General features: G+C 41.7%; 1 protein-coding gene across 1 annotated transcript; it reads right to left on the bottom strand.

Annotated features, from left to right (window-relative positions):
• Window positions 1-3197: 3197 nt before the first annotated feature.
• Window positions 3198-3801, bottom strand: LOC141631653 (uncharacterized). Its single transcript, XM_074444291.1, has 2 exons — window positions 3441-3801; window positions 3198-3367 (listed from the first exon to the last, which is right to left on the bottom strand). The coding sequence occupies exons 1-2, from the start codon at window positions 3799-3801 to the stop codon at window positions 3198-3200; spliced, it is 531 nt and encodes a 176-aa protein (XP_074300392.1).
• Between the last annotated feature and the right edge of the window lie 24130 nt (window positions 3802-27931).

A 27931-nucleotide genomic window follows, 5' to 3' on the forward strand; every position in this document is an offset into this window, starting at 1 on the left:
CATCGCCCACGATGAAACATTTGCACCTGTTGTTAAGATGGTTACTGTTCGAACTTTTCTTGCTGTCGCTGCTGTCAAAAAGTGGGAATTGCACCAAATGGATGTACATAATACATTCTTACATGGGGACTTAACTGAAGAGGTTTATATGAAGCTCCCTCCGGGTTTCAGTCGTGGCCATGAAGGGAAGGTTTGCCGATTAAAGAAGTCTTTATATGGTCTCCGTCAGGCTCCTCGTTGCTGGTTCGCTAAGCTCGCAGGTGCCTTACGTGATTATGGGTTTCTTCAGTCATACTCTGACTACTCGCTTTTCTCTTACTCCAGCAACGAGGTACGATTGCATGTTCTTATTTATGTTGACGATCTTGTTATCGCTGGGAATGATTCGTATGCCATTTCTGCCTTCAAAGATTACTTGTGTCGCTGCTTTCATATGAAAGATTTGGGACCTTTAAAATATTTTCTTGGCCTTGAGGTTGCCCGTAGTGCCGAAGGGATTTTTCTTAATCAGCGTAAATACTCTCTTGACATCGTGACCGAGACAGGTCTCCTGGGTGCTAAGCCTGCCTCCACGCCCATGGAGCCCAATCTTCATCTTGGCACAGATCAGAGTCCTTTACTGGTTGCTCCTGAACGATATAGACGATTGGTTGGTCGCTTGGTCTATCTGGCTGTGACTCGTCCTGATTTGTCCTTTGCTGTTCACATGTTGTCTCAATTTCTCCATCAACCACGTGAGGCTCATATGGACGCCGCTTTGCGTGTTGTTCGATATCTTAAAGGAAGTCCTGGCCAAGGCATTTTATTGCGCACCGACAGTGATTTTACGGTCTCTGGTTGGTGTGACTCTGATTGGGGTACTTGTCCTTTATCACGACGCTCCGTGACAGGATGGTTCGTGTTTCTTGGTAGCTCGCCTGTCTCTTGGAAAACTAAAAAGCAACGAACAGTTTCCCTCTCCTCCACTGAGGCCGAGTATCGGTCTATGGCAGCCACGGTGTGCGAACTCAAGTGGCTTAAAGGCTTACTCGCCAGCTTGGATGTTCCATTGGCTACTTCTATACGTTTATTTTGCGATAATCAGTCCGCTTTGCATCTTGCTCAGAATCCTGTCTTCCATGAGCGCACTAAGCATATAGAAATCGACTGTCATTTTGTTCGGGATGCTATTACCGACGGCCTAATTACGCCATCACACGTTTCCACGACTGAGCAACTAGCCGATATCTTCACGAAGCCGTTGGGAGCTACTCAGTTTAACTATCTACTCCGCAAGTTGGGCATTCTTGATCACCATGCTCCAACTTGAGGGGGGTATTAGGCATAATATCGTAATATTTAGCATAATATTGTATTTAGCAAATAAGATCGTATCGTTATCAATATGATACGGTATAATATCTCGTTGATTAGTATTCCTATTTTATAGGAACCGACTGTATTATATAAGGATGGCATTGCTAATGAGAAACCACAACTTCGATTCCAATTTGTCCAACATGATCCTCTATATATTGATCCCATAAGATAAGAAAGGGCTTAATAAAAAATGTACTATAACACTACTACGAATCTAAGAAATGATTGAACTTATTATATAGTACGGACTACGGAGTACTTCATCGATATATTTATGTCATTTGCATCTATTCGTTTAAAATACTCATCAACATATTAAGAGATAAATGAAGGGAGTACTATATAATATAATAAATATAGTATATTTTGGTGTATCCACTTGATTTCTAATCCAACACAATATATATCAGTTTATATATATATCAGTTTAATCGGTTGTAACTTGTGAAAAGTAAATAGAGAAGGTTAATCGAATAGACATGAAAAAGTTCACAAAAAATATTTTTAGCAAGAATTTTTAATTATACCCGTAAACATTTCTCTATATGTATATTATACACGATAGAATACTATAAACAGGCCCATGCATCGCAAGGACATTAAATCTAGTATATATATAAAGCAGCAACTTTCCGAGCGATATTAGAGAATCCAACTTTTTTAGTAAAATTTTCCTAATAAAAGTAGATTTCTTACATTTTTTTTAGTAAAATTTTTCTAATAAAAGTAGATTTCTTAATATTTAAGTTTGTATTGAAATAGGAAAAAAAAAAAACTTATTAGGAATTTGTGTTGGAATTAGAACCAAAAAATTTATGCATATATATATAAACCGAAAACTTCCTATGCATGCACGTTGTCAACTCCCTTTATTCTGATTTTTGTTATTTTGTTATTGTGATTTGGTTTATGTTTTGTTCTCTAGGATTTTTAATATGATAGTGGATTCATCATGTTTGATTAATTTCACATGAACTCTTATGCTTTAGTTTGTTTTCCTAATAAAAACTTATCTATGTTCTTTCCCATGTACAATGAGAAGGTGTCAACAAATCCAACAAACATAAATTGTAGGTCGATGTGGAAGAATTTTTGAAGGGTAAAGACATTATTGGTAAATAAGCATAAAATTTTGTCTTCGTATAAATTATATCTTACATATCCATTCTCATCTTTTATATTTTTTTTTTTTGAAAAGGAAAGCCCGAAGGCTTTACTGCATAGATAAAGAATCGAATGAAACAACACTGTTCACGGTCGGTGGTAGACTATCCGACCAAACTACTCTGCTAGCTACAAAAGGTAAAGAGTGAGCTAAAGCATGAGCGACACCATTGTTTGCACGCCTAGTATACGCCCATCTAACAGAAACAAAAGAATTACAAAGCGATAAAATGTCCTCGAAAACTAAAGCTAGACTACTTCTTCCCGAGACCTCCTTCCTTAGCGCCTCGACAACAGGTAAACAATCGCTTTCCACGACAACATGAGTGTGATGTCTTCGCACCGCTTCCCGAACACCTTCATAGACCGCAACTGCTTCCGCCAACTGAGGTTCCCACTCTTGATCCACCACCAAGGACATACCCCACATCACCTTCCCCCTCACATCCCGGCATACAGCACCCACACTAACACCCACACCTTCCTTAATTACCGCATCCACATTCATTTTCACGTACCCTTGTGGAGGAACCACCCATCCTAGCTGCTCCCTCCTCTCACCAGTCCCGGCCTCCCTCACGCTTCCTTTCTTCCTTATGAAGCCCCCTCCTTCAACTTCCTCCATCACATCCTTCACTCTTCGAATGACCTCACACGGATCCACCTCCCTCGTGTCAAAAACCACCTTTCTGGTGTTCCCATATAGCCCAACAACCTACCATGAAAACCGAATGCTCGCGACACCCAAGCTCCTTCCATTTAGTCTCCACCCAGTCCCTCACTCCTCCCCCCGAGCCCTCTTCCACCTCCTCGATACCCAGCCCCTCCCAAACCCGCTTAGCCACTGCACAGTCACGAAATAAATGCAACGCGGACTCAAAAAAACGAATTACAAAGAGAACAAAAGGAACACTCACCTCGTATACGCGCCGCTATATTTGCTCTTGTTGCTAACGCCTCGCTGCACAGTTGCCAAAAGAAGAGCTTCACTCGGGGCCAAACCGGGATTTGCCAAAGCCGATTCCATAACCATTTCTCTTTCTCCCAATCAGAAGCGCCTCCCACCTTCACTGCCTCCTTCTCCCCCGCTAGCCTACGGTAAGCCGAACGTACAGAATAAAGCCCATCTTTTTCCGCAACCCAGTACCAAGCATCACACGGTATATTTGGACTAACCTGGATATTAATAATGCGTTCAATGTTGGGCAGCAGCATATTTGACATTAGCTCACGGTTCCAGCCACTCTCGCCTGCCTCCATGAGCTCAGCTACCCTCATCTCCTCAAAGCCGTGGACCCGAGGTGATATCACCCTTCCCGTCTGTGTCCCAGGCAACCATGCATCCAACCAAACCCGTGTTGTTTGCCCATTCCCTATTCATCTCCTCCAACCCGTCATCAGTGCCTCCCTTGCTTCCACCATCCCACGCCAAGTATAGCTTGGTGAGCTGCCCATCGAAGCCGACATCATATCTCCATTAGGAAAGTATTTAGCACGCATTATCCTCGAAAAAAGACAGTCTGTAGCCGTGAGCAACCTCCAAATCTGCTTGCCAAGAAGAGTGACATTAAACATATGGAAGTCGCGAAAACCCATTCCCCCTAGCCCCTTCGGTTTACATAGACTTTTCCACACAATCCAACTAATACCCTTCTTCCCCTCCTCATGCCCCCACCAAAATCGAGAAATTAAAGATCTAAGCTCGTCACAAAAGTTGACGGGAATTTTAAAAATACTCATAACATAGTTAGGGAGTGAATTGGCAACTGCTTTTATGAGAACCTCCTTACCAGCCCTTGACAATATTTTCCCGCGCCAACCGCTTAGTCTTTTACTCAATTTATCGCGTAAAATGTCCGTGAGCACCTTCTTGGATCGACCCACAACAGTGGGCAACCCTAAATACCTTTCCTGTTCCTCGACCTCCACTATACCCAATCTTGTCGCCAAGTTACTTCGCTTCTGTCTCGGTATGCCTTTGCTAAACGAAACTGTGGTTTTGTCAAGGTTCGCGAGCTATCCGGATGCATATTCATATTGCCGAAGGATATCAAGCACAACATCAGCTTCCTCTGTAGATGCTTTCATGAAAAAGATACTGTCGTCGGCGAATAAAAGGTGCGAAATTGGAGGGGCAGAACTCGCTATGCGAACACCGTGCAAGCTATTGATGATTTCGACTGCTCTTCTCATCAGGCTAGAGAGCACCTCGGCACAAATGATAAACAAGTACGGAGAAAGCGGGTCTCCTTGTCTCAAGCCCCGTGACGGTCTGAAAGTGCGTGATGGCTGTCTGTTAATAAGTACCTAGAAGGACACTGTCGAAACACAGTCCATCACCCGTCTAATCCACTCCCTATCAAAGCCCATTGCTATAAGAACTCGCTCCAAAAAAACCCACTCGACTCTATCATACGCATTTGCCATGTCAAGCTTTAAAGCCATATAACCGTCACTGCTATTATGTCTCTTCATATAATGGAATATCTCCAACGCAATTAAGACATTATCAGAAATAGCTCTCCCCAGGGTGAACGCACTTTGGTTTTCTGATACAATACCATCAAGGAAAGCCTTTAGACGGTTAGCTAGGACTTTGGATACAAGTTTGTAAGCCACGTTGCAAAGACTAATTGGCCGGAACTCGCGAATTTTATCCGGAGCTTTCTTTTTTGGAATGAGAACAATATTTATTTTATTTATCTCTGTAATACTACGGTTTTATGAGCCTCTGGGTACTCTATCGAGTAGGCCTTACTCTGTCGAGTAAGGGTGTGTTGCGTTTTAAAAATAGTTTCTGACCTGTTGGGTACTCGATCGAGTAACCTTGATACTCGATCGAGTAAGGGGGAACTCGATCGAGTACCTCAGCTACTCGATCGAGTATCCCGGTTTACGGGTAATGTTTTGATGTGTTTTATTAATAATGGGGGAATGATATATAAAGCTTTCGTCACTTTTTCTCAAAACACTTTTACAATCTAAAAACCTTCAAGAGAAGATTAGAAGTTACGTTGAATCATTCTCGCCGCATTATTAACAAATCCCGGAGCTAGAAGTGTCGGATCCTGTTGTTCTTTATATCTTTGTGATCCTTTCGTCGAGGGTAAGATCTACGTACCAAATTTGTTATATTTAATTAAGTTTCGTTAAACCCTAATTTTGGGATTGGGGGTTTTCTATGTTTATGTTGATGTGGTAGTGATTGTATGATTATGTGTATAAGAGAAGGGTTCGTAGAGGAAAGGTTTTGAGACAGCTGCTAGATCCTCTGATGATTGTGTTGCTTTCCAGGTAGGGTTTCCCTACTCAATATTAATCCCATAATGCATTGTTGGTGTTGTGTGATTGTTGAATATTATCGTATTCGTATTGTGACGGTTGTTGGTTTTGATTGCTGTTCAATGGTTGTGATTGTTTGTCTCTGGTTCTCGAGATGCGTTCTCGGCTGAGTGGAGTCACTTGCGAGAGTGGCTTCGCGCCCTAGTTTCGCCCTCCGTGGAACCCGCCACGGGAGGGGATGTGCACATTAATAGGACAGGGTTTTCGCTCGGTATGATGAGCGGGGCTTAGGTGGAAACGACTGCGGTCCCCCACTGGCAGGGCTGGTCCAGTGGACAGTCGGTGACAGAGATTGATTGGAGTAGATGTGATTGTGTGTGTGACTGTTTGAGCTGCTTGTTTACTGTGTTGTTGGTTATATAAATTGTGTGATTAGTACTGACCCCGTTTAATGTTTTAAAAACTGTGGTGATCCATTCGGGGGTGGTGAGTAGTTATTGAGCAGGTATGATATGACGCGTATGGGATAGCTGGGATGAGTCATCACGTGGCGATTAGAAGTCTTCCACGTGTCGATGATGTTTTATAGCTTTGATAGTTTTAGCGATGAGACCGTCTGAGAGTCTTGTATTTCTTTTTATGAGTTTTGGAGTTGGTATGTAATCACTTTAAACATTATTTACTTTTAAGTATGTTTCGTTATTGTCTTATGATTATCATTGCCTCGGGAAACCGAGATGGTAACATCCTTATACCTGAGTGGTCCTGGTAAGGCACTTGGAGTATGGGGGTGTTACAAAATGGTATCAGAGCTCTCCCCTCAATATAGCAAGGACCGTACTAATCACATGCGGCCCAACCAAGTCCCAATATGTTTGGTAAAATAAGTCATTCATACCATCCGGTCCCGGAGCCTTTAAAGGATGCATTTGGTTGAGTGCCTCAATTATCTCCTCCGCGCTATACTCTCGACGAAGACCCTCATTCATCGCTGCAGTCACACGATTGCCAACCCTGAGCAAGATATCATCCGTAACAATAGGATGAGCCGACTGAAATAACTCCTGGAAATACGCATTGGCAACCCTCTCAATCTCCTCGTCACCCCTTTGTTCCACCCCATTGTCATCAATAAGCTTGGCAATATGGTTCTTCCGCTTTCGTTCCCCTGCTCTTTTATGAAAAAACTTTGTATTCTTGTCACCATCCTTGAGCCATAATGCCCTCGACCGTTGCCTCCAAAACTGCTCTTCCTGACTTCGTAGCTTCGCCAATTCCGCAACCAAACGTTTCCTTTTTTGCACATTCTCCGCGGTTCGATCCACCTCATTAAGCCTGGCGAGTTGCTTCAATTTACCCCCAATACTCCGCCTGATCTGCTGAATGTTTGTTCCTTTCCATCCTTTTAACTCCTTCGCACATTCCTCAAGAATAGAAACCAAACTGCCCCTTCCTCGTTCCACCCCGCGAGCCACTGCTTCCCCGCATCCTTCCTCCCCCACCCATATTTGTTCATATTTAAATTCACTTGCCCTCCTTTCAAACACCTCCCTCTTATTAAGCACAAGTTTTATCGGCGTGTGATCCGACCATTCCCGTGCAAGGTAAATCAGTCGAGCATAAGGAAATAAATTCGTCCATCCGCCAGTACAAACAGCTCTATCAAGCATGCTTTGTCTATTTTCTTCACCGACTTGCCCATTATCCCACGAAAAATTATACCCTTCCCAGGCTATACATCGCAGGCCACAATCATCGAGAGCATTCCGAAAGTTATTCATCTGCCATTGTAGGCGACTTCCACCCTTCATTTCCGTTAAGTACATAATTTCATTAAATTCGCCAATACAAACCCAAGGAAGTTGTGATTGAGAATGAAGTAACCGAAGAAGCTCCCACGACAAGTGACGGTCTGCCACAGCCGGCCAACCATAAAAACCCGATATCCTCCACTCCCCTTCTTCCCCACGAATCCGGAATTCCATAAGATGAATAGAAGCGTAAACAAAAGTGCAATCAACATCCTTACGCCAAAGAAAAGCCAGCCCCCCCGGACCGGCCTACACTATCAACCTCAATACCAAAGTAACCCCCTAACCTCTCCCTTACCCTCCTCATTTCACGACCACACAATTTTGTTTCGCTTAAGAATAGTATGGCCGGGGCCTCCCTCCGCACAAGATCACGGAGAGCATTTCACCGTGTTGGGGTTGCCCAAGCCCCGACAGTTAAGACTTATGATATTCATTGGGCCCGGCGGGGTTGACCACCGTCAACCTCCGCCTCAGGTTCTAAGACGCCCCCGTCGAAATTGAATTTAGCTTTCTTCTGCCCAAACTCCAAAGAATTCTCCTCCCTGTCTCTCATCGTAGCCGTCAGCCCCAACCCCTTTTCACATGCCTGGTCACCCCCTTCCTCACCTCCCTCCCTTGCTAACCTCCTCCAGTCACGCACAGTCCCACTTCCTCCCCTGTTCTCGTCCCCCTGCCCCTCCAGTGAACTAGTCTTCGTTGGCCCAGCTTCTTCCCCCTCCCCCATCATCACTTCCACAGCGTATACTGAACTGGTATTTTCCCTACCACTCTTTTCCATACCCATCCACTCCTCCACTCCCCGACTGCCCCTTTCTGTCTCCTCAACTCTCTGTCCATTACTAATATCCACCTGCACGATACCCTCCTCACCCAACACCTTTGAGACACCCTTCTGTTTATCAATGTTTTTCTTTGATCGCAACTCGAGAGCAATGTTTTGAAGTTTCTCAATCATATTGGAAATAATCTCCTTGAATCCTCCTTTTCCGCCTCATCAAACTTCGCCCTCAAATCCCTAGCAGCCTTCCCCGACCCCTCCTTTGCCGTTTTAACCACTTTCCACGACGAAGCCCTAAGCCAATCCCCAAACTTCAAATCTTCCTCATCATATGGACCATCTTCGCAGTCTTTTTCCCCATGCCCAATTAGGCCACACCCATAACAATAAGTAGGGAGGCGTTCGTATTTCACCGCAAAATTACTCGTTGAACCACCTTTCATCCGTATGGATATGTAGGCTTTCAAAGGTTCACGAATATCATATAACACGCGAACACGAATAGCCCTATCTAATTCCGCGTTCGGGCCATGTTCAAAATGCATAAAAGTTCCCAGGCAATTCCCAAGCTTTCTTGCGTTCTCATGGCTTGTTCTACCCGAAATGGGTAGATCGTATATGCGTGCCCAAATAGGAAAAAGGAACAATGGTACGTCGGAGATCTTACCTGATTGGTTAGGTTCATCGAAACACCAAACAAACTTGTCGAAATGCCAAGGTTGCCCTTCCAAAACCCTTGCCCTATCACGCTCCGCACCAAAACTAAAGATAAACGTCTTCTCTTTCGCATCAATCACATTACCCATAATCGGCTTAGAAGGGCTCCATAGCTTAATCATTGTGTCAACCGCCGCCTTAACGTTTATCGCCCTCGATGCCCACAACTTTCCCACCAGCACACACTTTTTCTCCTCGTCCTTCCTCTCCGTATCCTCATCCCATTCAAATAACCCCTCCTCAGAACCCATCGGCTGCTTGCCCTCCCGATGTTGGCCCCTTGATCCACCCTCCATTAACAACCTGCACACAAAAAGCGAAAACAAACAAGAAACAAATAAACAGCGTGAAAGAAAGACCAATCTTACGATCGAAACCGTAAGAAAAGCCTCGAAAAGGAGGATGAGCGAAGAACTTAGGACCGAGCCCTAGAAAACCCTAGACTTTTTAATATAAAGTATATCTTTTATATTTTTATTTACTCTTCTTTTAGTTTGTTACCATTTCAAGACTTTACAGGTATATATACTTTCTCCGGTTTTACTAATTTATTTTGGTACATTCCGGTTCTACTAATTATTAATATACTCTCATTTAAATGCATTGATTTTATATAAAACATTGTAGAGACGGTCCATCACTAAGCTATTGAGAGATTTGGCTGCTTTATTCAATGTGATTTAGTCAAAATTTAGCTAATTCAGGCTAAGAGTAAAATTTTGTTGTTAACACATCTATGTTTATGATTAGTAGCATTGTTATTGATGATTATAGATAAGACTATTTACAAATTTTTACTTGCGACGATTACAAGTTATGATGACGACATTCACAATCAATTTAAATAATTTAAAAAAAAGGGGGTCCTCTCACATCTATCTATTTTTATACTAGACATAAAGTTTTAATGAGTCAGATTATCATATACATGCTATCAGATATTTTTGCAGTCTTTATGTTAAAATAGTCCTCTTATTAATTTTACATAGGTGCGTAGATATTAGTGGTAATTTTTATGTTTTATTTTACTCTCTTTTATTATCTATGTAATTTAGCGCAACCTTATACTAAACCCTAATATAGTTTTAAATACATCACATTAATTTTTATATTATGAGTTGATTATAAGATACTAAGTATAACACTGGCTATATATATTCATCCTAGAGCTGTTCAAAGACGGGCTTGGGCTGGACATGGGCCGGGCTGTGAAGGAAAAAGTTGTCCATTAAGACCTTAGTGGATGGGTTGGGTCTTAATTATGGACCAATTATCCTTGCCCTTACCCGCCCTTTAGTCAAAGGTCGGGCGGCCCATGGGCTAATGGGCCGTAACACGAAACTTTAATTTTCGTTATATTTTAATCTTTATATTTTACGTATTATTTTAGTGTTTCACGTCCATATAAAATTGATAAAACTTTCTTTAAACATGTCTTTTTTCAAGTGTAAAAGTAAAGAATTTAAATAGTAAACGAGCCTAATGGGTCGACCCACGAGATTCTTTTGTTGTCCATACCCGCCCATTTAACTTGGCGGGTTGGGCTTGGCCCGCCCTCTTAATTTTTCGGGTAAAAAATACTTGTCCAAACCCACGTAATAAGTGGGCTAGACGGGCGGGCCTAATGGACGAGATGGCCCATAAACAGTTATAAATCATCCATATCATTCTTATTCACCAAGCTTCTAATTTTGACACTAACGAGTAATGAAAATCGTATGATCTATGGTTCTCTTATTTTTCTCTTCTGCTACTACGTTTTGTGATCTTGAACATGTTAATTGTGTTTATTGATACCGTATCTTAGCATTATGTGGTCTACACATTAAAGCATTGTTAAAATCGAAAGGTAAATAATTGAGTGAGATACCCAAAATATACAGTAATAGGTAGACAAATGACCGGGACAAAAGAGTAATGTACATTGTTTTCGAGTCTGTTCTCGATTTTAATATAAAATAATTACTCTCACACATTTAATCCAGGGTATTTGTCAAACTAACCAATCTAACAAAACTATTTACCAATTTTTTTTTTTGGCAGCCAGAAATAAAGATCCTAAATCAGAACCAGTTCCCGTCTTGCAAGACGGTGAGCGTCTTCATTTCTCCTCCTACAGACATAGCGAAAACTAAGGCAATGAAAATAAGTCGATAAGCTAGTGATGTCCTCCAAAATCCCTTTTATTTGGTGATTCTTGCTCTCCATGCCTCCCCATTGCAGCAGAAGCTGTTGACAGTCCGATGCCAAGTCCAAGTGTAGGATTTCATGCTTGCGAGCCCATTCTAAAGCCATTAGAACCCCTCTTACCTCCGCCTGTAAAGGTGATTCCGCCCTACAGTTAGCCCTCCCTACGAAGCTGACAAGCCCCATGTCATCATAAACCACCCAACCAGCAGCTGCCATACTCATAGACTCCCAACTAGTATCAACATGAATAGTCGTCGATCTGCAGGAGCCAGCGGCTCCAATCCAGTAAACTGGTTGCCCCTCCCTCAGGCTACCCACATCATTTTCCTTTTCCTGACAAACTGACATAGAGCTAGGGGTAAGATCTTGAGAGTCAGCCTTGCCATCCTTAACATCCGCATTATGAGAAGCTAGGCTAACCAGCAGGTGACAATGGTCATAGAAAGCCTTATTGGGTATAAAAAAAATCCCCCCTAAAGAAATAGTTATTTCTCATGGTCCAAATAGAAAACAAAGTCGCCAAGAAAGAAAGGATCCGAGTATTGCCGTCCTCGAGCTTCCCCAGGTAGAAAATCCAGTTAATAATCCAGTCCCCAATGCTTAAACCATTCGTCTGTTCCGTTATAATACCTAAGAGGGAACTAGCCCAAAGCCTCGAAACTATGTCACAATCCCTGAAAAGATGATCCAACGATTCCAGCTTTTTTCCCCCTTGTGACATAAATGGCAATACGGCTCCCAATCCAACTTTCTTTTGATAAATTCAGTGCCCACAGGGAGGGAGTTAGTAATAATTTTCCATACCAAAATTTTCCACATTTGCGGTCCAGGGAGCCTCCATAGTCTCGTTTTGCAGAACAACTGTCGTCTTTGATCAATTCGTTTTTTATCCTTACTTGATGCCTTACTTAAAAAGTAATTCTTAAAAATAATACCATATCCGCTCTTCACCGAATAATTACCACTCCTGTTAGACGGCCAGTAGATTTCGTCCCGCCCCTGCTGACTTCGTAGAGGTATCGCTAAGATCTTATTAGCACACTCTTCACTACACACCATCTTAACCATTTCCTCATTCCAACCACCCGTATTATAGCACAAATCCTTAATACGGAGGTCTTTTAGGAAATTAAAACTCGGGTCTAACAAAGCTTCATTATGGTCAGGTAATCCTCCATCAACCCACCGAGTGCTCCAGATATTCAAGTTAGAGTCATTCCCCGGCTTCCAAGCAATATGATCCAAAATAAAGCCCAGACCATAAGCAATACTTCTAGTGCCCCACGAGGCACCACCAGGCACCATATGGACAGATCCATGTTGGAAAAGAGAACACCCTAAAAATTTTTTCCCGGAAGATACGACAGAATAAAGAATCCTCATCCGAGACTAACCTCCACGCGTGTTTGGCCAGCATTGCTTGATTCAGACACTCGATGTTCCGAATGCCAAGATCTCCCTCTCTCTTAGGGAGACTAGTAAATATCCTACTACACCAATGAAGCGATTTTCCTAATCTGCAGCCCGCCCACAAAAAATGCGACAGAGAGAATTAATCTTCTTAGTCAGATTTACCAGTATTTTGAAAACCGATAGAAAATAAGTTGACAAGCTTGATAGAACGGAAGAGATTAGAGTCAATCGCCTAGCTCGTGACAGAAATACGACATTCCAGGAAGAAATGCGCTTCACAACACTTTCGGCCAGGCCTCCAAAGATATCTTTCTTAGAACCTTGAAATTCCGTTGGCATGCCCAAGTACTTCCCTATACCTTTATTATTTCGAATCTTTAGAGTTTTCAGACAAATCCGAACATTTTTGAGCTTCATATTAGGGCTGAAGATAATTCCCGATTTCCCTTCATTAATCACCTGTCCCGAAGCTTTGCAGTAGCTATCAAGTAGCTTTTTAAGATGAAAATCTGATCTTCCGGTATCATGGAGAAAAAAGATCGAGTCATCAGCAAAGAAAAGGTGTGTCAATGGTGTTACATTGCGACAAAGACGAATCCCTCTTAGACGGCCCACCAACTGCGCATTTACCACACTGCTAGATAAAACCTCCATACATAGAATAAAGAGATAGGGAGACAGAGGGTCCCCTTGTCGTAGTCCACACTTTGGTTTAAACTGCTGAAGAGGAGATCCATTTAATAAAACCTCGTACGAGGCAGTGGAAACACAATTCATAATAAGTTCAACAATCTTATTGGGGAAACCAACATGGTATAAAGTGGCTTGAAGAAAATCCCATCGAACTCTATCATAGGCCTTACTCATGTCAGCCTTAAAAGCATATAACCCACTCCTACCAGATTTATAAGAATTTATCTTATGAATGGCTTCATTGGCAAAAAGAACATTATCAGTAATACTTCGCCCCTGAATGAAAGCATTTTGAAAATCACCAACCAAGTACCCCATTATTTTAGCCAACCGATTAGTGATGCAGTTAGTCACAATACGCATGAAAACATTGCATAAACTAATAGGTCGGTAATCCTGCACTTCCTCCGGGTTGTCTTTCTTCGCCACCAGGGCTATAAAGGTTCTATTAGCCTCCCGCAATACCCGTCCTGAATTAAGAGTAGAGAGGACAGCTTTTGTGAAATCTTTCTTAATCATATACCAACATTTCTGATAGAAAATGGTCGGGATACCATCCGGGCCCGGTGATTTCAGTGGCCCCATCTGGAAAACAGCCCGCCTTACCTCCTTAGCAGTAAAAGGTAAGCTCAACCTATCATCATCATCGTTGGAAACTCGGGTACTCATAGATTTTAACCCCTCTTGAGCTGAACTAGATGCCACAGTTGGCCTATCTGCACCAGGGCTAAAATCAGTCGAGTGACCGGGAGAGTCGGAAGATATGAAGAGTTCCTTAAAAGTGCGTTGAAACATATCCCCCACCTCATCCATATTATAGGTCCATTCGCCATCATCTCGTTTAAGTCCCGGAATAAAATTCTTCCCCGCTCTCCCTTTCACCCAATTAAAAAAGTATTTGGTACAAGTGTCCCCATCCACCATCCACTTAATCTTCGCCCTTTGTTTCCAATAAATAGCATTCGCAGTAGCAAATTCCCGGACATGTTCATTAATTCGAGAGTACTCATCATCATTCCCAGTAGCTATGGCAACCTCCATTCCTTGCTCCAACTTCCTGTCAAAATCATCCCATTTACCATTCCATTCATCCTTTTTTATCAAGGGTCCATTTCTTAACCTCCATTCTAAATGCTTAAGCTTCCCGATAACTTTATAAGTTGGGGATCCAGTAATCTTGAAACCCCATGCATTTTTAATAACTTGTCGACATTCCGGATAATCTAAAGCCCATACCTCAAGGCGATACGGTTTCTTGGCTTTATTATTTAGAAGGTTAACGTCCACTTCGATAAGGGCATGATCCGATATTTGTATAGGAAATGTTTGATGCCCATTTCCGGAAAGATTGTGAACCAATCCTTTGATCCCAACGCCTTGTCAATACGCTCATACACCCTTTTCACACCCTTTCTATTATTACACCAAGTGAACCTTGGCCCCTTAAAAGGTATATCTAATAGTTCATTCCTCAATTTCCAAGTAGTAAATCCATTCGCTCCTACAATCCTATTTTTGTTTAAACTCAGCTTATCACAAGTATACTCCACTTGATTAAAATCTCCTATGATAAAGAAGGGATGATCCAACATCGCCAGGCATTTCTCCAAGCTAAGTAGGATTGAGTCCCTAGCTTGTGGACAAGGCGCTCCATAAAACAACACTAAATACCATAATCGATCATTATATTTCCTTACTAGTAGAACCACATAATTATTACAAGATACTACAAGGCTCATAGTGGCCCCCTTCATCCAGCCTACCCAAATCCCACCGGCAGCCCCCATATTACAAAACCTAGACTTCTAAAGATAGGACTAATACATTCAACAACAAAACTATTTATCAAATTAGCTATTTTATAAAACTATTTTCTAAACTAACCATGATTACCAATTAAATGTGTTTCCCCGTCCCTACCTCCACAAATCCACACTCAGCAACCTCATATGACACTCTCATTACTCATGACACTCACAAAATCGATGCTCGCTCAGCCTGTTAACGTATTATTGACCGGTAACTTCTAATGGCCAATCAATATCGTCACAATATGGTATATTTGACAATTTTTGTTGTCAGGAAATTACCAGCCAAACTCGTTTATAGACTAGAAATTTAAAACTTTCGCAATCCTGATTTTCGAAAGTGGGATGCCGATCGGAATGAGTACTCTGTATATTGCAGTTGGTAAATACACCTTTCTAACCATTTTAACTTTCTTACCACACGTTTTTATCCGTACTTTTTTTTTTTTTTTTTTTTTTTGGCAGCAGTAAATAAAGGTATACCTACATAAAGTTCGGGCAAACAACGCCCATATTACACATGCAAGTAACCATCACTACGATACAAATATTAAAACCTAGCAAAAGACCATGTCGGATAGAAACATCAAGTTGGTGGAGTACGAAAAAATGGACGCAAGTCTCCTTATCGACGTTGTGCGAGCAGCTAACATCTCCTGAAAGCCTCCGATGCATGTGAGATGCGGAGTGACGAGGGCGTGGTGCACTTACGCCACAAGAGCGTAGAAAGAGATGGTGGATGACATGACAAAAAGTCAGATCCGATGGAGCATGGGCTCCTACACCAAGGCAAACGAACTCTACAATCACACGAACGACGGATCAACAAACCCAAAGACGTACACAAACCACATCAAAGGATTCCCGTGACCAAGTTTCGTCCATAATTGCTATAAAGCGCCGTCGACTGACAAATCCAACCCGAACCAGACACCGATCTTCATAAAACCGATTTATTATACCTAGAAGCTCCCCAAGGATAAAGGGACAGGACACCCTAAACATCCATGAAGAGACAACAATAGCGATAACCAACACCCCGAGGAAGGGACAGGACACCCTAATCATACTCGAAAATGCGGCTAGACTTATTTGAAAAAACGATAAACAGAAAATCACCATCAAACAGAAAAGAAAACCACCACATCCGTACCAACCATAAACATAGCCACTTCCAACTCCACCCTACCCAACACATCTCAACCAAAAAAGCCCCGACCGACCCCAAGAACTCACACCACCCAAGAAACGGACGGACACAGCAAAAGAACGACACAGAAAAAAAACAGGCCACCAAGAAAACCAGCAAAGGACACCCAATTTCACCAATCGAAACCTCCCAGGACCACCGCCTTACATGCAAAACCACCTACACAGCCACCCAGACCAAAGGACCAATTGGTGGGGGAAATGGGGGGATCACCAATCGGTCCCAAACTGACCCGTAAAGAACATTGACGACAAAAAACAAGGGATCAATTGGTGGGGGAAATGGGGGGATCACCAATCGTCCCAAACAAACCCAAAGAGCTATGCTCTAAGAAACCCAAGACTAAGAACCGATTGGTGGGGGAAATGGGGGGATCACCAACCGGTCCCTAACCGTCCCAAAAAGCAACAACTCGACACAACAAGAAACAGGCCAATCAGCAAAACAACCCACTGACACAAGCTAAAGATGACGGAAAACCGCCATACAAACCAACCCGAGACATACCACGGAAAGGGAGGAGAGGTGCATGTAAGATTTCTCAGCGACAGGACGAGGAACGACGGGACGGGAGCCCCATGGTCGAGACGGCAACCACGAACAGCCCAAAACACAAAAATCCGTCACAAATCATAGGGGTGAGAACCAAAAAGGATCATAGAAGGGGGGAGATGTGGGGGATCGCCGGATAAGGGCCATAGGATGACCCCATCACCGGCGATCGGATAGGGGAAGAGGAGGGAATGTGTGGTTGATGGAGGTGGCGGCGCAAGGAAGCTAGGGTTTTTTGTTTTTTTTTTGTTTTAGAGAGAGGAGGGAGCGTTTAGAGAGAGAGGGTAATCCACCCAAAAGTAATCGTTTTTATCCGTACATATGTAGTTTTCTACTTATGAGTGCAATCTATATACCGCACAACACAAATCCAAAGCTATAGCCAAATTTATTCATAATTTTTCTTCTTTCGATCACTATTCACTAGACACCGTTAAATAGAAAAAGAAAACCAAAAAATTTAATTTAATTTTTCGTGTAGGAATAGGAATAGTAATATACTGAAGATTGATATATAGGATTAATCAAGCCTGGGTGACAATAGGTTGCAAGGAACTTTCCATTTATTTTGCTTTAAAACAGGATATTGTCATTTTTGTAAATACATTTATGATGTGGTTAGTTTGGGAATTAGTTTTGACAAAATGGTTATTTTGGCAAAAGACTCTCCAATGCAAAGGTAAGATAGACCCACTTTTTGTGAGAAGAAAAGTAGGTCCATGTTACCTTTAGATTGGATGAGAGAGAGTACTTAGATGGTGTTATACGAGAAGAGGGTCTTATTATTGTATCGTCACATTAGCAATAGCGTGTTGATAGCGTTTAAAATTAATTCTTCATATCATGAGTTGATTAGAAGAACTACCTATAAATTTAGAGTTTAAGCGAATTATTAAAATAATTATCTCTAATAGCATTTCTAAAAACAGTGCAGATTCTCTGTCCCATCTTGTGTCTCATCATTTCTCATATCGACACATAAGCACTTTCATATAAGGAGTATATTTTTACCATTTCTATTATCAAAAGTGTTATGTGTCAAGATCTTAGGGTAGTGGGATATAATTATAAGATACAAGAAAGTTTGGTGAATGTTAATGTATGTTGATAATTAACATGAGTTACATAGATGTATTTATACATTACAATTAGGTTAAAAACAATAACAAACTAGTATAACTAATGACTAAAGATTAGGAATTAGAGATAATTCACATGTGCTTAAATTAACTAAATGCTAAATTGTAGGAGAAGGACTAGGGCTCGGTGGTTTTGAGTTTGTTTGTTCAACACTCCCACGCAAGATGGACGGTTAGAGACGGAGGCCAATCTTGGAAGAAAGAGTAAGGAAACGTGATTTGTGGAGCGGTTTCGTCAACGTATCAGCCAACTGATCAGTACCATGAATATGTTAGACACGTATTAAGCCTTTTCGAACTTGCTCCTTAACAAAGTGAAACGATAATGCAAGGTGCTTCATTCTCGAGTGGAACACGGGATTAGCAGAGTAGTGGGTTGCGGAGAGATTATCACAATAGATGGCCAGGGAGGAGGGATGGGGCACACCGAGCTCTTGAAGTAGAGAAACGAGCCAGAGGAGTTCTGATGAAGTGTCAGCGACGGCTCGAAATTCTGCTTCAGCAGTAGAACGGGATAAAGCTCGTTGCTTCTTTGAGGACCACGAAATAGGGTTCTGCCCTAAGTAAACAATGTAGCCAGTTGTGGAAATATAATCAGTCGAGTCGCCTGCATGATCGGCATCACAATATGCATGGAGGTGAAGTGGAGTGTGGTGATGGAGATGAATGCCGAGGTGTAGTGTACCATGGAGGTAGCGGATGACTCGTTTTAGGGCGAGCCAATGAGTGGACGTAGGATGGGTAAGGAATTGTGATAGCTTGTTGACGGGGAAGGCGATGTCGGGTTGTGTGAGTGATAAATACTGAAAACTACCAACGATGGCTCTATAATCAGCTATATTTTCAATAGGTTCGTTTGGTTCTTTGACTAGAGGCGGGTGAGCTAGCATCGGTGTGGTCGCGGGTTTACATTCATGCATATTGAATTTGTGTAGCAAATCGGAAATGTATTTCGTTTGGTTGAGGTGAAGGCCAGTGGTGGTCGGGGTTACCTCGACACCAAGGAAAAAGGATAGGGGGCCGAGGTCCTTTAGGGAGAATTTGAGGGAGATGTCATCGATGAAGGCTCGAATGTGGGTTTGGTTAGGTCATGTGACGACTATGTCGTCAACGTATACGAGGACAAATAATTTGGTGGTGGTATTTAAAATAAAGAGAGAGGGGTCCGAGATAGAGGTTTTAAAGGATAATGTTAACAGGTAGTTTTTAAGCTCGGTATACCAAGCCCGTGGGGCTTGTTTTAAACCGTAAATTTCTTTGTGGAGGTGACAAACATGGTCGGGTTTATCCGTATTAATGAACCCAGGTGGTTGGTCCATGAAAACGGAATCCGTGAGCTTTCCTTTGAGGAAATAGTTGTTCACATCGATTTGGTGGAGAGACCATCGATGGGCTACAGCAAAAGACAAGACAAGATGAATCGTTGCCGGTTTAATTACGGGACTGAAGGTTTCCGAGTAATCGACACCAGGGCGTTGATGAAAGCCCTTGGCGACGAGTCTCGCTTTTTGTTGTTTAAGGGTACCATCCGGGTTGTACTTTACGCGATATACCCATTTGCAACCAACTACATTCTGGGCTTGAGAACGAGGGATAAGGGTCCATGTTTGGTTACGGACTAGAGCTTGGTGTTTAGCAATCATGGCAGTGTGCCACCTTGGATCGACTAGGGCTTGTTTTGTGGTTGTGGGAGTAGCATAAGAAGGTAGGGCAGTAGCTGCTTTGGCGTATTTTGGGTTGGGTTTCACGATATTGTTCGATAGACGGGTGGTAACACGGGGTGGGGGTGGAGGAGGGGGTTGGGAAGGACTGGCCGAGAGGGTGGTAGATGGTGATGTCGTGGAGGTAGAGGGGGTGGCTGGAGTGGACGGCGAGCTGGGAGTAGGGTCATGGGAGGGTCCTGGTAAGGGAGAATGTGGAGAGGCAGGGGTGGGTTCATCGTGGGGAGTACGGGGAATGGGTAGGGTCGGGTCTAGGAGCGGGATTGTGAGCTCACACCACTGGTCAGCGGAGGGAATTGTTGATGGGTTTGTTTGAACGAGTTGAGTGTATGGAAAGACGTGTTCGATGAATTGAACATGGCGAGAGGTGTATAGTTAGGTTGTGGTAGGATCATAACATAAATAAGCACTTTGGGTGTTCGAGTAACCGACAAAGATACACGGTGTGGACTTTGGGTCGAGTTTATGGCTAGTGTATGGCTTAAGCCAAGGGTAACAAAGGCATCCAAATGGCCGGAGCTTTTTTTAATTCGGGTCTTGACCGAATAGTAATTGGTATGGGGTTTTATCTTGTATTGTGGGGCTGGGAAGCCGATTTATGAGGTATGCTGCGGTCGAAAAGGCATATGACCAAAATTGGTTCGGCATTTTAGCATGTGTAAGGAGCGCGAGACCTGTTTCAACAATGTGGCGATGACGTCTTTCGGCAAAACCATTGTGCTCGGGTGTGTGTGGTGGTGAGGTGAGGTGGGTGATTCCGGCATCGAGGAGGGTTAGGTTGAGCTTTTTATATTCCCCTCCATTGTCAGAATAAAATTGTTTAATGGGTTTTTGAAAATAATTTTCAATAATGGATTTAAAACGATTAAATGTAGTCATTGTATCGGATTTTTGTTTAATTGGATACAACCAAAAGTAATGGGTGTAGTGATCAACAAAAATGTTATAGTATTTATATGAGTCTGTCGAGAGAACGGGTGAGGTCCAAACATCAGAAAAGACGAGGTCTAGTGGAGCAGCGGAATGTAAAGTATATTTTGTGAATGGTAATTTGTGACTTTTATTAACGAGACATGAATTACAGTGCAAATAATTGGAAATACGGAAATCATAAATTGAATTTAAAAACTTAAGGGTAGCATTCAAAAGGTGTCCCAGTCGAGCATGCCACAAGCTGCTGGGAGACGATCTAATACCGGTGAAGGCGGACGGTTTTAGAGGTGGTGGTTGCCATTGGTAGACACCATCTTGAAACGGTCCTTGGATGAGAATTTCACCCGTCAAGCGATCCTTAAAACAAAAGGAAATAGGTGAGAAATAGGCGATGGCATTATTGTCAACACAAAACTGAGAAACAGATAAAAGGTTTTTAGGAATTGTAGGTACAACAAGAACATTATTAAATAAAAGGGAACGAGAGGAAGAAGGAGTAGTAAATGAACCATGGTGCGTGATCGGTAGAGCCGACCCATCACCTATGATGAGGTCATCCGGTCCATCATAGGGGTTGTGAAGGGCAAGGTTTTCGAGGTCGTTGGTGATATGATGCGAGGCACCGCTATCAACAATATAGGCAGAGGTAGAGGGTGTCGAAGCTGTGGCAGTGTGAGCTTAGGGTCGGGTTTGGTTCGGTGGTGGGAAGGAGACCATTAGATAGTCACGTTTGAATTTTGGGTAGTCACTAATGACATGGCCAGTTTTGCGACAATATTGACAACGTCCCTTAATGGGTCTCGAGTTGGTGGTGGCAGCGGGTTAGTTTGTGGATTGGGCTCGGTTGTTGTTGGTGTGTGGTTGGTAGTTGCGGTTGTTGTTCGAGGTGGAGTAATTGTTGTAGCGAGGGGTGTTGATGTAGGTGCGAGTGGCGGCATTGGCAGTGGGCGAGAAGGTGGTGTTGGTGGGTTCTCGTTTGACAACGAGTTCGTGTTGAATGAGGCGTTCGTGAAACGCTTCAACGGAAATTGGGGTGTCTCGAGCACGAACGGCGTCGATGACAATTTTATATTGTTCTTGAGGAAGGCCCTGAATAATTTGGGCAATTATGTCCTCGGCATCCATGAGTTTGCCAAGATGAGCAAGTTGATTTGTGCACGATTTGATCGCAAGCATGTACTCGGAGATGGTGCCATCACCGAGTGTGATGTGACGAAGACGATTCTTAATTTGAAGGATGTGTCCTCGGGATGGATTGGTATAGGTTAAAGCAAGGGTTTGCCATGCCTCGTGAGAGGTATTAACATCAAGAATTATGGGTGAGAAGGAGTCATGGAGGGTTCCGGCTAGGGCACCTAGGATTAGGTTGTCTTGTCTGAACCACGTAGTGTAAGCGGGGTTGGGAACGGGGTTGGGCTTTGTTTCGGTAGCAGGTGGCGTGACAGTGGTTGGTGGAGGTGGGTTTGTTCCATCGAGGTAGGAGAATAGGCCATATCCTCGAAGGAGCCGAGTAATTTGATATTGCCAGGCACGATATGTGGACGAGGTGAGTTTGATACAATTTGGAAAGGAAATGGAAATAAGAGGTTTGCTTGGTTCATCAACGTTGGGAATGATGGAGTTGAGTTGGGTCGACATGGTGATCGCGTAAAGAACAACAAGGATGGTGGGTAGGATCGATAGAGGTCGTGATACCATATAAGATACAAGAAAGTTTGGTGAATGTTAGGCTATGTTTGGCAAGTCATTTCAGGTACCTGATTTGACCAAGCAACCTGACTTGACTAATATTCCAGGTAGTTGTTTTACCTAGTGCTGTTTGGTAAAGTCATTCCAGGTACCTGAAATGACTTTTCAGGTACCTGAAATGAAAAACTACTCCAGGTAGCTTTTTAAAGTTTCGGGTAGCTGAAATGTTCTACTTTACATATTTACCCTTTATTTAAATTAATTTATTATAATTATTAATGTCCTTTTATGTCATTTTACAAAAAATCAGTTACCTTTTCAGTTAGTTTTACCAAACACTTTATAATTAATCAGCTACCTTATCAGTTTCCAATTTTCAACTAGCTTTTAAGGTACCTTTTTAATTTCAGTCACTTTATCAGGTTTCAGGTACCTTTTCAGGTTTTAGGTATCTTTTCAGTCAGTTTTACCAAACAGAGCCTTAATGTATGTTGATAATTAACATGAGTTACAGTAGATGTATTTATACATTACAATTAGGTTAAAAACAATAACAAACTAATATAACTAATGACTAAAGATTAGGAATTAGAGATAATTCACATGTGCTTAAATTAACTAAAAGCTAAATTGTAGGAGAAGGACTAGGGCTCGGTGGTTTTGAGTTTGTTTGTTCAACAATAATATGGGACATAAAAGTGGAACGGGTGATCTCAACTATTCTAAGATGTAGATCCTCTGTCAAGATCTTAGGGTGGTAAGATACAAAATGAGACATAAAAGTGGGACGGGTGATCTCAACTATTTTAAGAGAGTTTAAGAAATAGTTAAATTGATTGTCAACATTGAAAATTCTATCTGAGAGCGTATATACACTAAATCAACAATAGAATATAAATAGTCCTAAATAAAACAATATATTAATCGAGTCTCCATATTGATCCATCTAATTCAACTTTGAAAACGTTTATTATTTTCTACGAGTATCAAGTTGAATCATTATGTTATTGCATGCTTACACAGCGATGGATTATATTAATTTGAATTTATTATCGCTAATTGTTACTCTGTGTATAAAAGGGTTACTTCCTATTTTCATATATAGTGTAAAATATGTTTGAGTATGGTAAATTCCCTCAGTAATTCTAAGTACGTGATCATATAGTTATCCACTTGTGTTTTGTTTTATTTTGGTTGAACACTTATACTTTGAAACAATTTTAGGGGATTCATTGAAAGTTGAGTTTTTGAGCAATATTAGAACCTTTTACAGACTATCTTCTCATTAAAACCCTACCATAAACATCACATACGTCCCTTTGGGAACGTCTGATAAACATCACATACAATTTCAATTGCATAGCAAAACCGATTTAGCGTTGGAGTTTAGCTATATGCCTTATCAATCACTATTATCCTATTTATATGCTTATTTATATGCTTATCCTTATTTATATGCTTTGGTCATAGTTATGTTGTAATCAATTTAGTTATGCTGTCTATATTAGTTTCACCTATGATTATATATTTTTTTTATCTAATGCTTTATTATTATTATTATTATTATTATTATTATTATTATTATTATTATTATTATTATTATTATTATTACTATTACTATTATTATTATTTTGTATCAAACGCAAACTTTTATTAATCAAGCAAAAGTTTACAAGAAATTAGTGGGCAGCCGAGATACAATCTGGGCCCCCCACTCCCTTAGCGATAACAAAGAGATCTAGTAAAAATGTAAGCGGCCGCGCGAGCCCCTGCATCCTGAGAAACAGAGAATTTCTGGCTCTCTCAGCGAAGATAAAGAGAAGGGTAGGAAACCATAACCAGCCATCGTGCACAAATCCCGATACTTGGCACACTTTCGCTGAGCAGCCTCAGCAACAATCCGACCCGGCACAAAATCGGACAACCCAGTCTGAGACAAGGGGGAAGCCCCGTCAGATCGACACACACATCACGCCCCCTGTCCCAGGAATAATGAAGCAGATCCGTCGGACGAAGGGAGCTACCATGTCCATCAACCAAACCGATATCAATCTCCCTACCAGCGGAGATCCCCGACCTGTAGCAGATGTCCAATAACGTGTCGCGAACGAGGTTATGCTGATGCTTAATGCCCACAGTACCAGCATAGGACACGACATGATCACCATAGATATCCCCGTCAAAAACCCGAGAACAAGCATGATAGGGCCGAGACACTGAGAACAACGGAACACCTAGTCGATAGCTAAGCACACTACGATATGTCCTCCCATTCATAGTCTGTCCCAACCCAGAAATAGGAACCGCACGCAACCAATCAGAAGAGTGTGCCCTCTGCTGAGATTTCCACAATGCAACCTGGCGCGGAGTCAAAGAGAAAACTGAGTTCGAAGTAGCGGCAACCTTCGCGAAATATATATCTGCCCATTTCTTCATAAGTTTATTATTATTTTTATTATTATTATTATTATTATTATTAATATTATTATAAATATTATTATTATTATTATTATTATTATTATTATTATTATTATTATTATTATTATTATTATTACTATTATTACTATTATTATTACTACTATTACTACTATTATTACTATTATTGTTATTATTATTATTATTGTTACTACTGTTATTATTATTGTTGTTGTTGTTGTTGTTGTTGTTGTTGTTGTTGTTGTTGTTGTTGTTGTTGTTGTTGTTGTTGTTGTTGTTGTTGTTGTTGTTGTTGTTGTTGTTGTTGTTGTTGTTGTTGTTGTTGTTGTTGTTGTTGTTGTTGTCGTTTATTATTATAGAAGGATGCGCGCAGTTTTCATAGATAAAAAAATAAAATTTATTGTTGTTATTATTATTATTATTATTATTTTTTTTTTTTTTTTTTTTATAATGAGCGCAGCTTTCATTAAAAGAATCATAAAAGTTTACATGAAATTGGTGGGGAGCCGAGAGACAATCTGGGCTCCCACACCCTACAATGGGGTAGAACGATCCTACATCCTACAAGGAGACTAGAGTAGCCACGTTTAATCCAAAAGAAAAACAAACCAACCAAGAGGAGGAAAGCTAGTTCCCTCCAATTACATCAATATCAAAATAAGAAGCTCGGAGAACAACAAGATACTTAACACGCCAAATCAAATGAGCGGGAGCAACCTTGATATTCTTGAAGATCCTCTTATTCCTTTCTTGCCATAGTAGGTAAACCGTACTCATCAAGGCAGTTCGTCTCTGGCGCTTCAAATCACTCTTTCCTCTGTTATGGGTTTTAAGCCAGAGAAGAAGTTGAGCGAGGTAGAGAGTAGGAGGAATCTTGAGCCAAAGGGCTATAGTTTGCCAGACTATAGCAGAGAAAGAGCACTCAAAGAACATATGAGGGATAGTTTCAAGTGCCTACTCACACAAGGAGCACCTGTTGACTATCATCAGACCTCTACAACTGATGTTATCTAATGTGGGAAGCTTACCCTGAGTAGCTAGCAGACCAATCACCGAGTGCTTAGGATAGTTCATTCCATCCCAGATAGTAGTGTGGGGGTAGAATTAAGGACCCTTTGGACGAGTGAGTTCATAGAATCCGGATTTATAATCTGGATGCAATAGAAAACTGCAAGCCCGAGCTGTACTCCCAGGGTCTGAACTAGATAATCACGACATTGAATCACATTACTCCAAAACCAAGAATAGGCTGAAATGAGCTGAAAATTCCAAAAATTAGAAGCTTTGAGAATATAGGCCTCAACCCACTTAACCTAGATGGAATCAGAATGCACAACAAGTTTTTTAATCCAGGACAACATTTGGGACTTATTCCAACTCAAGATCTCCTTAATGTTAACACCTCCTTCCTTTCTAGGGAGACAAAAAGTAGCCCAGCTTTTAAAAACTAGCCTCCTGCCACCCTCCTTAACCCCCCACATAAAATTTTTACACATCATGTTGATACTCTTGACTACCCCTCTAGGTAAGATAACACTAGCCCCCCAGAAGTTGCAAAGGCAAAAGATGACAGAATTGATGAGTTGTATCTTACCAGAGTAACTGAGGAAATTGTTAGCCCAATAGGTAATCTTACCACGAATATTATCTAACAGAGGATGAAACATACGTTGAGAAAGGCGAGAAGTAAATAAAGGGATACCCAAATATTTGACTGGGAAATTTCCTTCAACATAGCCAGTGGTAGTGATAATAAGAGTTTTCAGCTGAGGAGAGACACCCCCAAAGTACAGGCTGGATTTCATGGGGTTGGCCTTAAGTCCAGACAGTGCAGCAAACTGCAGTAAGCAAGAATCAACAGTCTGTATAGAAGGGAGATCACCCCTAGTAAAAACCAAAAGGTCATCAGCAAAAATCAGGTGTGTAAGATTGAGTTTAACATACTTGAGGTGATAGGAAAACCCAAGAGCAGAGGGGAGGAGCCTAAGTAGGTGATAAAGAACTTCCATACAAAGGGTGAAAAGGTAAGGGGAGAGAGAGGATCCCCCTGTCTTAATCCCCTTTTTCCAGGAAAAAACCCTTCAGTGGCACCATTAATACTGAGAGTGAAGAAAGAGGAAGTCACACAAGCCATAACCCGTCAAGTAAACAAAGGAGAAAACCCAAACATCTTAAGACTATCAGCAAGAAAGCTCCAATTAACCGAGTCAAAAGCCTTTCTGATATCAATCTTCAGAATACATCTAGGAGTCAGTAGGCTTCTGATATCGTCGTTTTAGTACCAAAAATAAATACCTAAAACAACTAACAGAAATTAGCGGAAGTAGGGTCGATCTCCACAGGGAGGCGGTCACTATCTACTCGTTATTCAGTCTGTCTACGGTCACAAAGTAGGGGGGTTTGTGTTGTTTAAACTAAACTAAAAAAAGAATTAAAAGTAGTGAGAGAGATAAAGATCTGGTCAAATGAGAGAAGAGACTGCTAGGATTGTCGGTTCACCATGGTTTCCTAAGAATGCAAAACTAGCGTCAAAGGTCGGCACAAATTCGGTCTGCGGGGTAGTGAAAAGGTCCTTCCGGTCCGCTATTCACCCTAAAACATTACTAACTTAGCTTCCGCCCTCATTAGAATGCTCTAATGTTCACTGCAGGTCTTACCCCTTCCAATCTTCCGTTCCAGGTCAAGGTGTACCAAAGTTAATAGCTAAATGCGTCGACTCAAGTAGCTAATTAGAGTTAATAGCAGTGATTAACAACACAGTCCAAATTCAGCCAAACCTAATCATCTAATCTCAATACTTCCTAGTCACCATGGCTCCCCTATACCCTAGCACAAGGGATATAGCTACTCATGATAGTAAATAAAGCATTAACGAAGGACAAAGAAAGAGTAAACATGGTAAAGAGAGGATAAGCAAAGGATAATTGAAATAAATAGAGAAAGTAAAGAGAAATTAGCAGAGTAACGTCCAACAAGAATAGAAAAGTGTTTTTGAGATGTGGAAGAGAGATATCAGGAGAGAAGAAGGAGAGG

Source organism: Silene latifolia, chromosome Y (genome assembly GCF_048544455.1).
Source record: "Silene latifolia isolate original U9 population chromosome Y, ASM4854445v1, whole genome shotgun sequence".
In the NCBI taxonomy this organism is placed as follows: Eukaryota; Viridiplantae; Streptophyta; class Magnoliopsida; order Caryophyllales; family Caryophyllaceae; genus Silene; species Silene latifolia.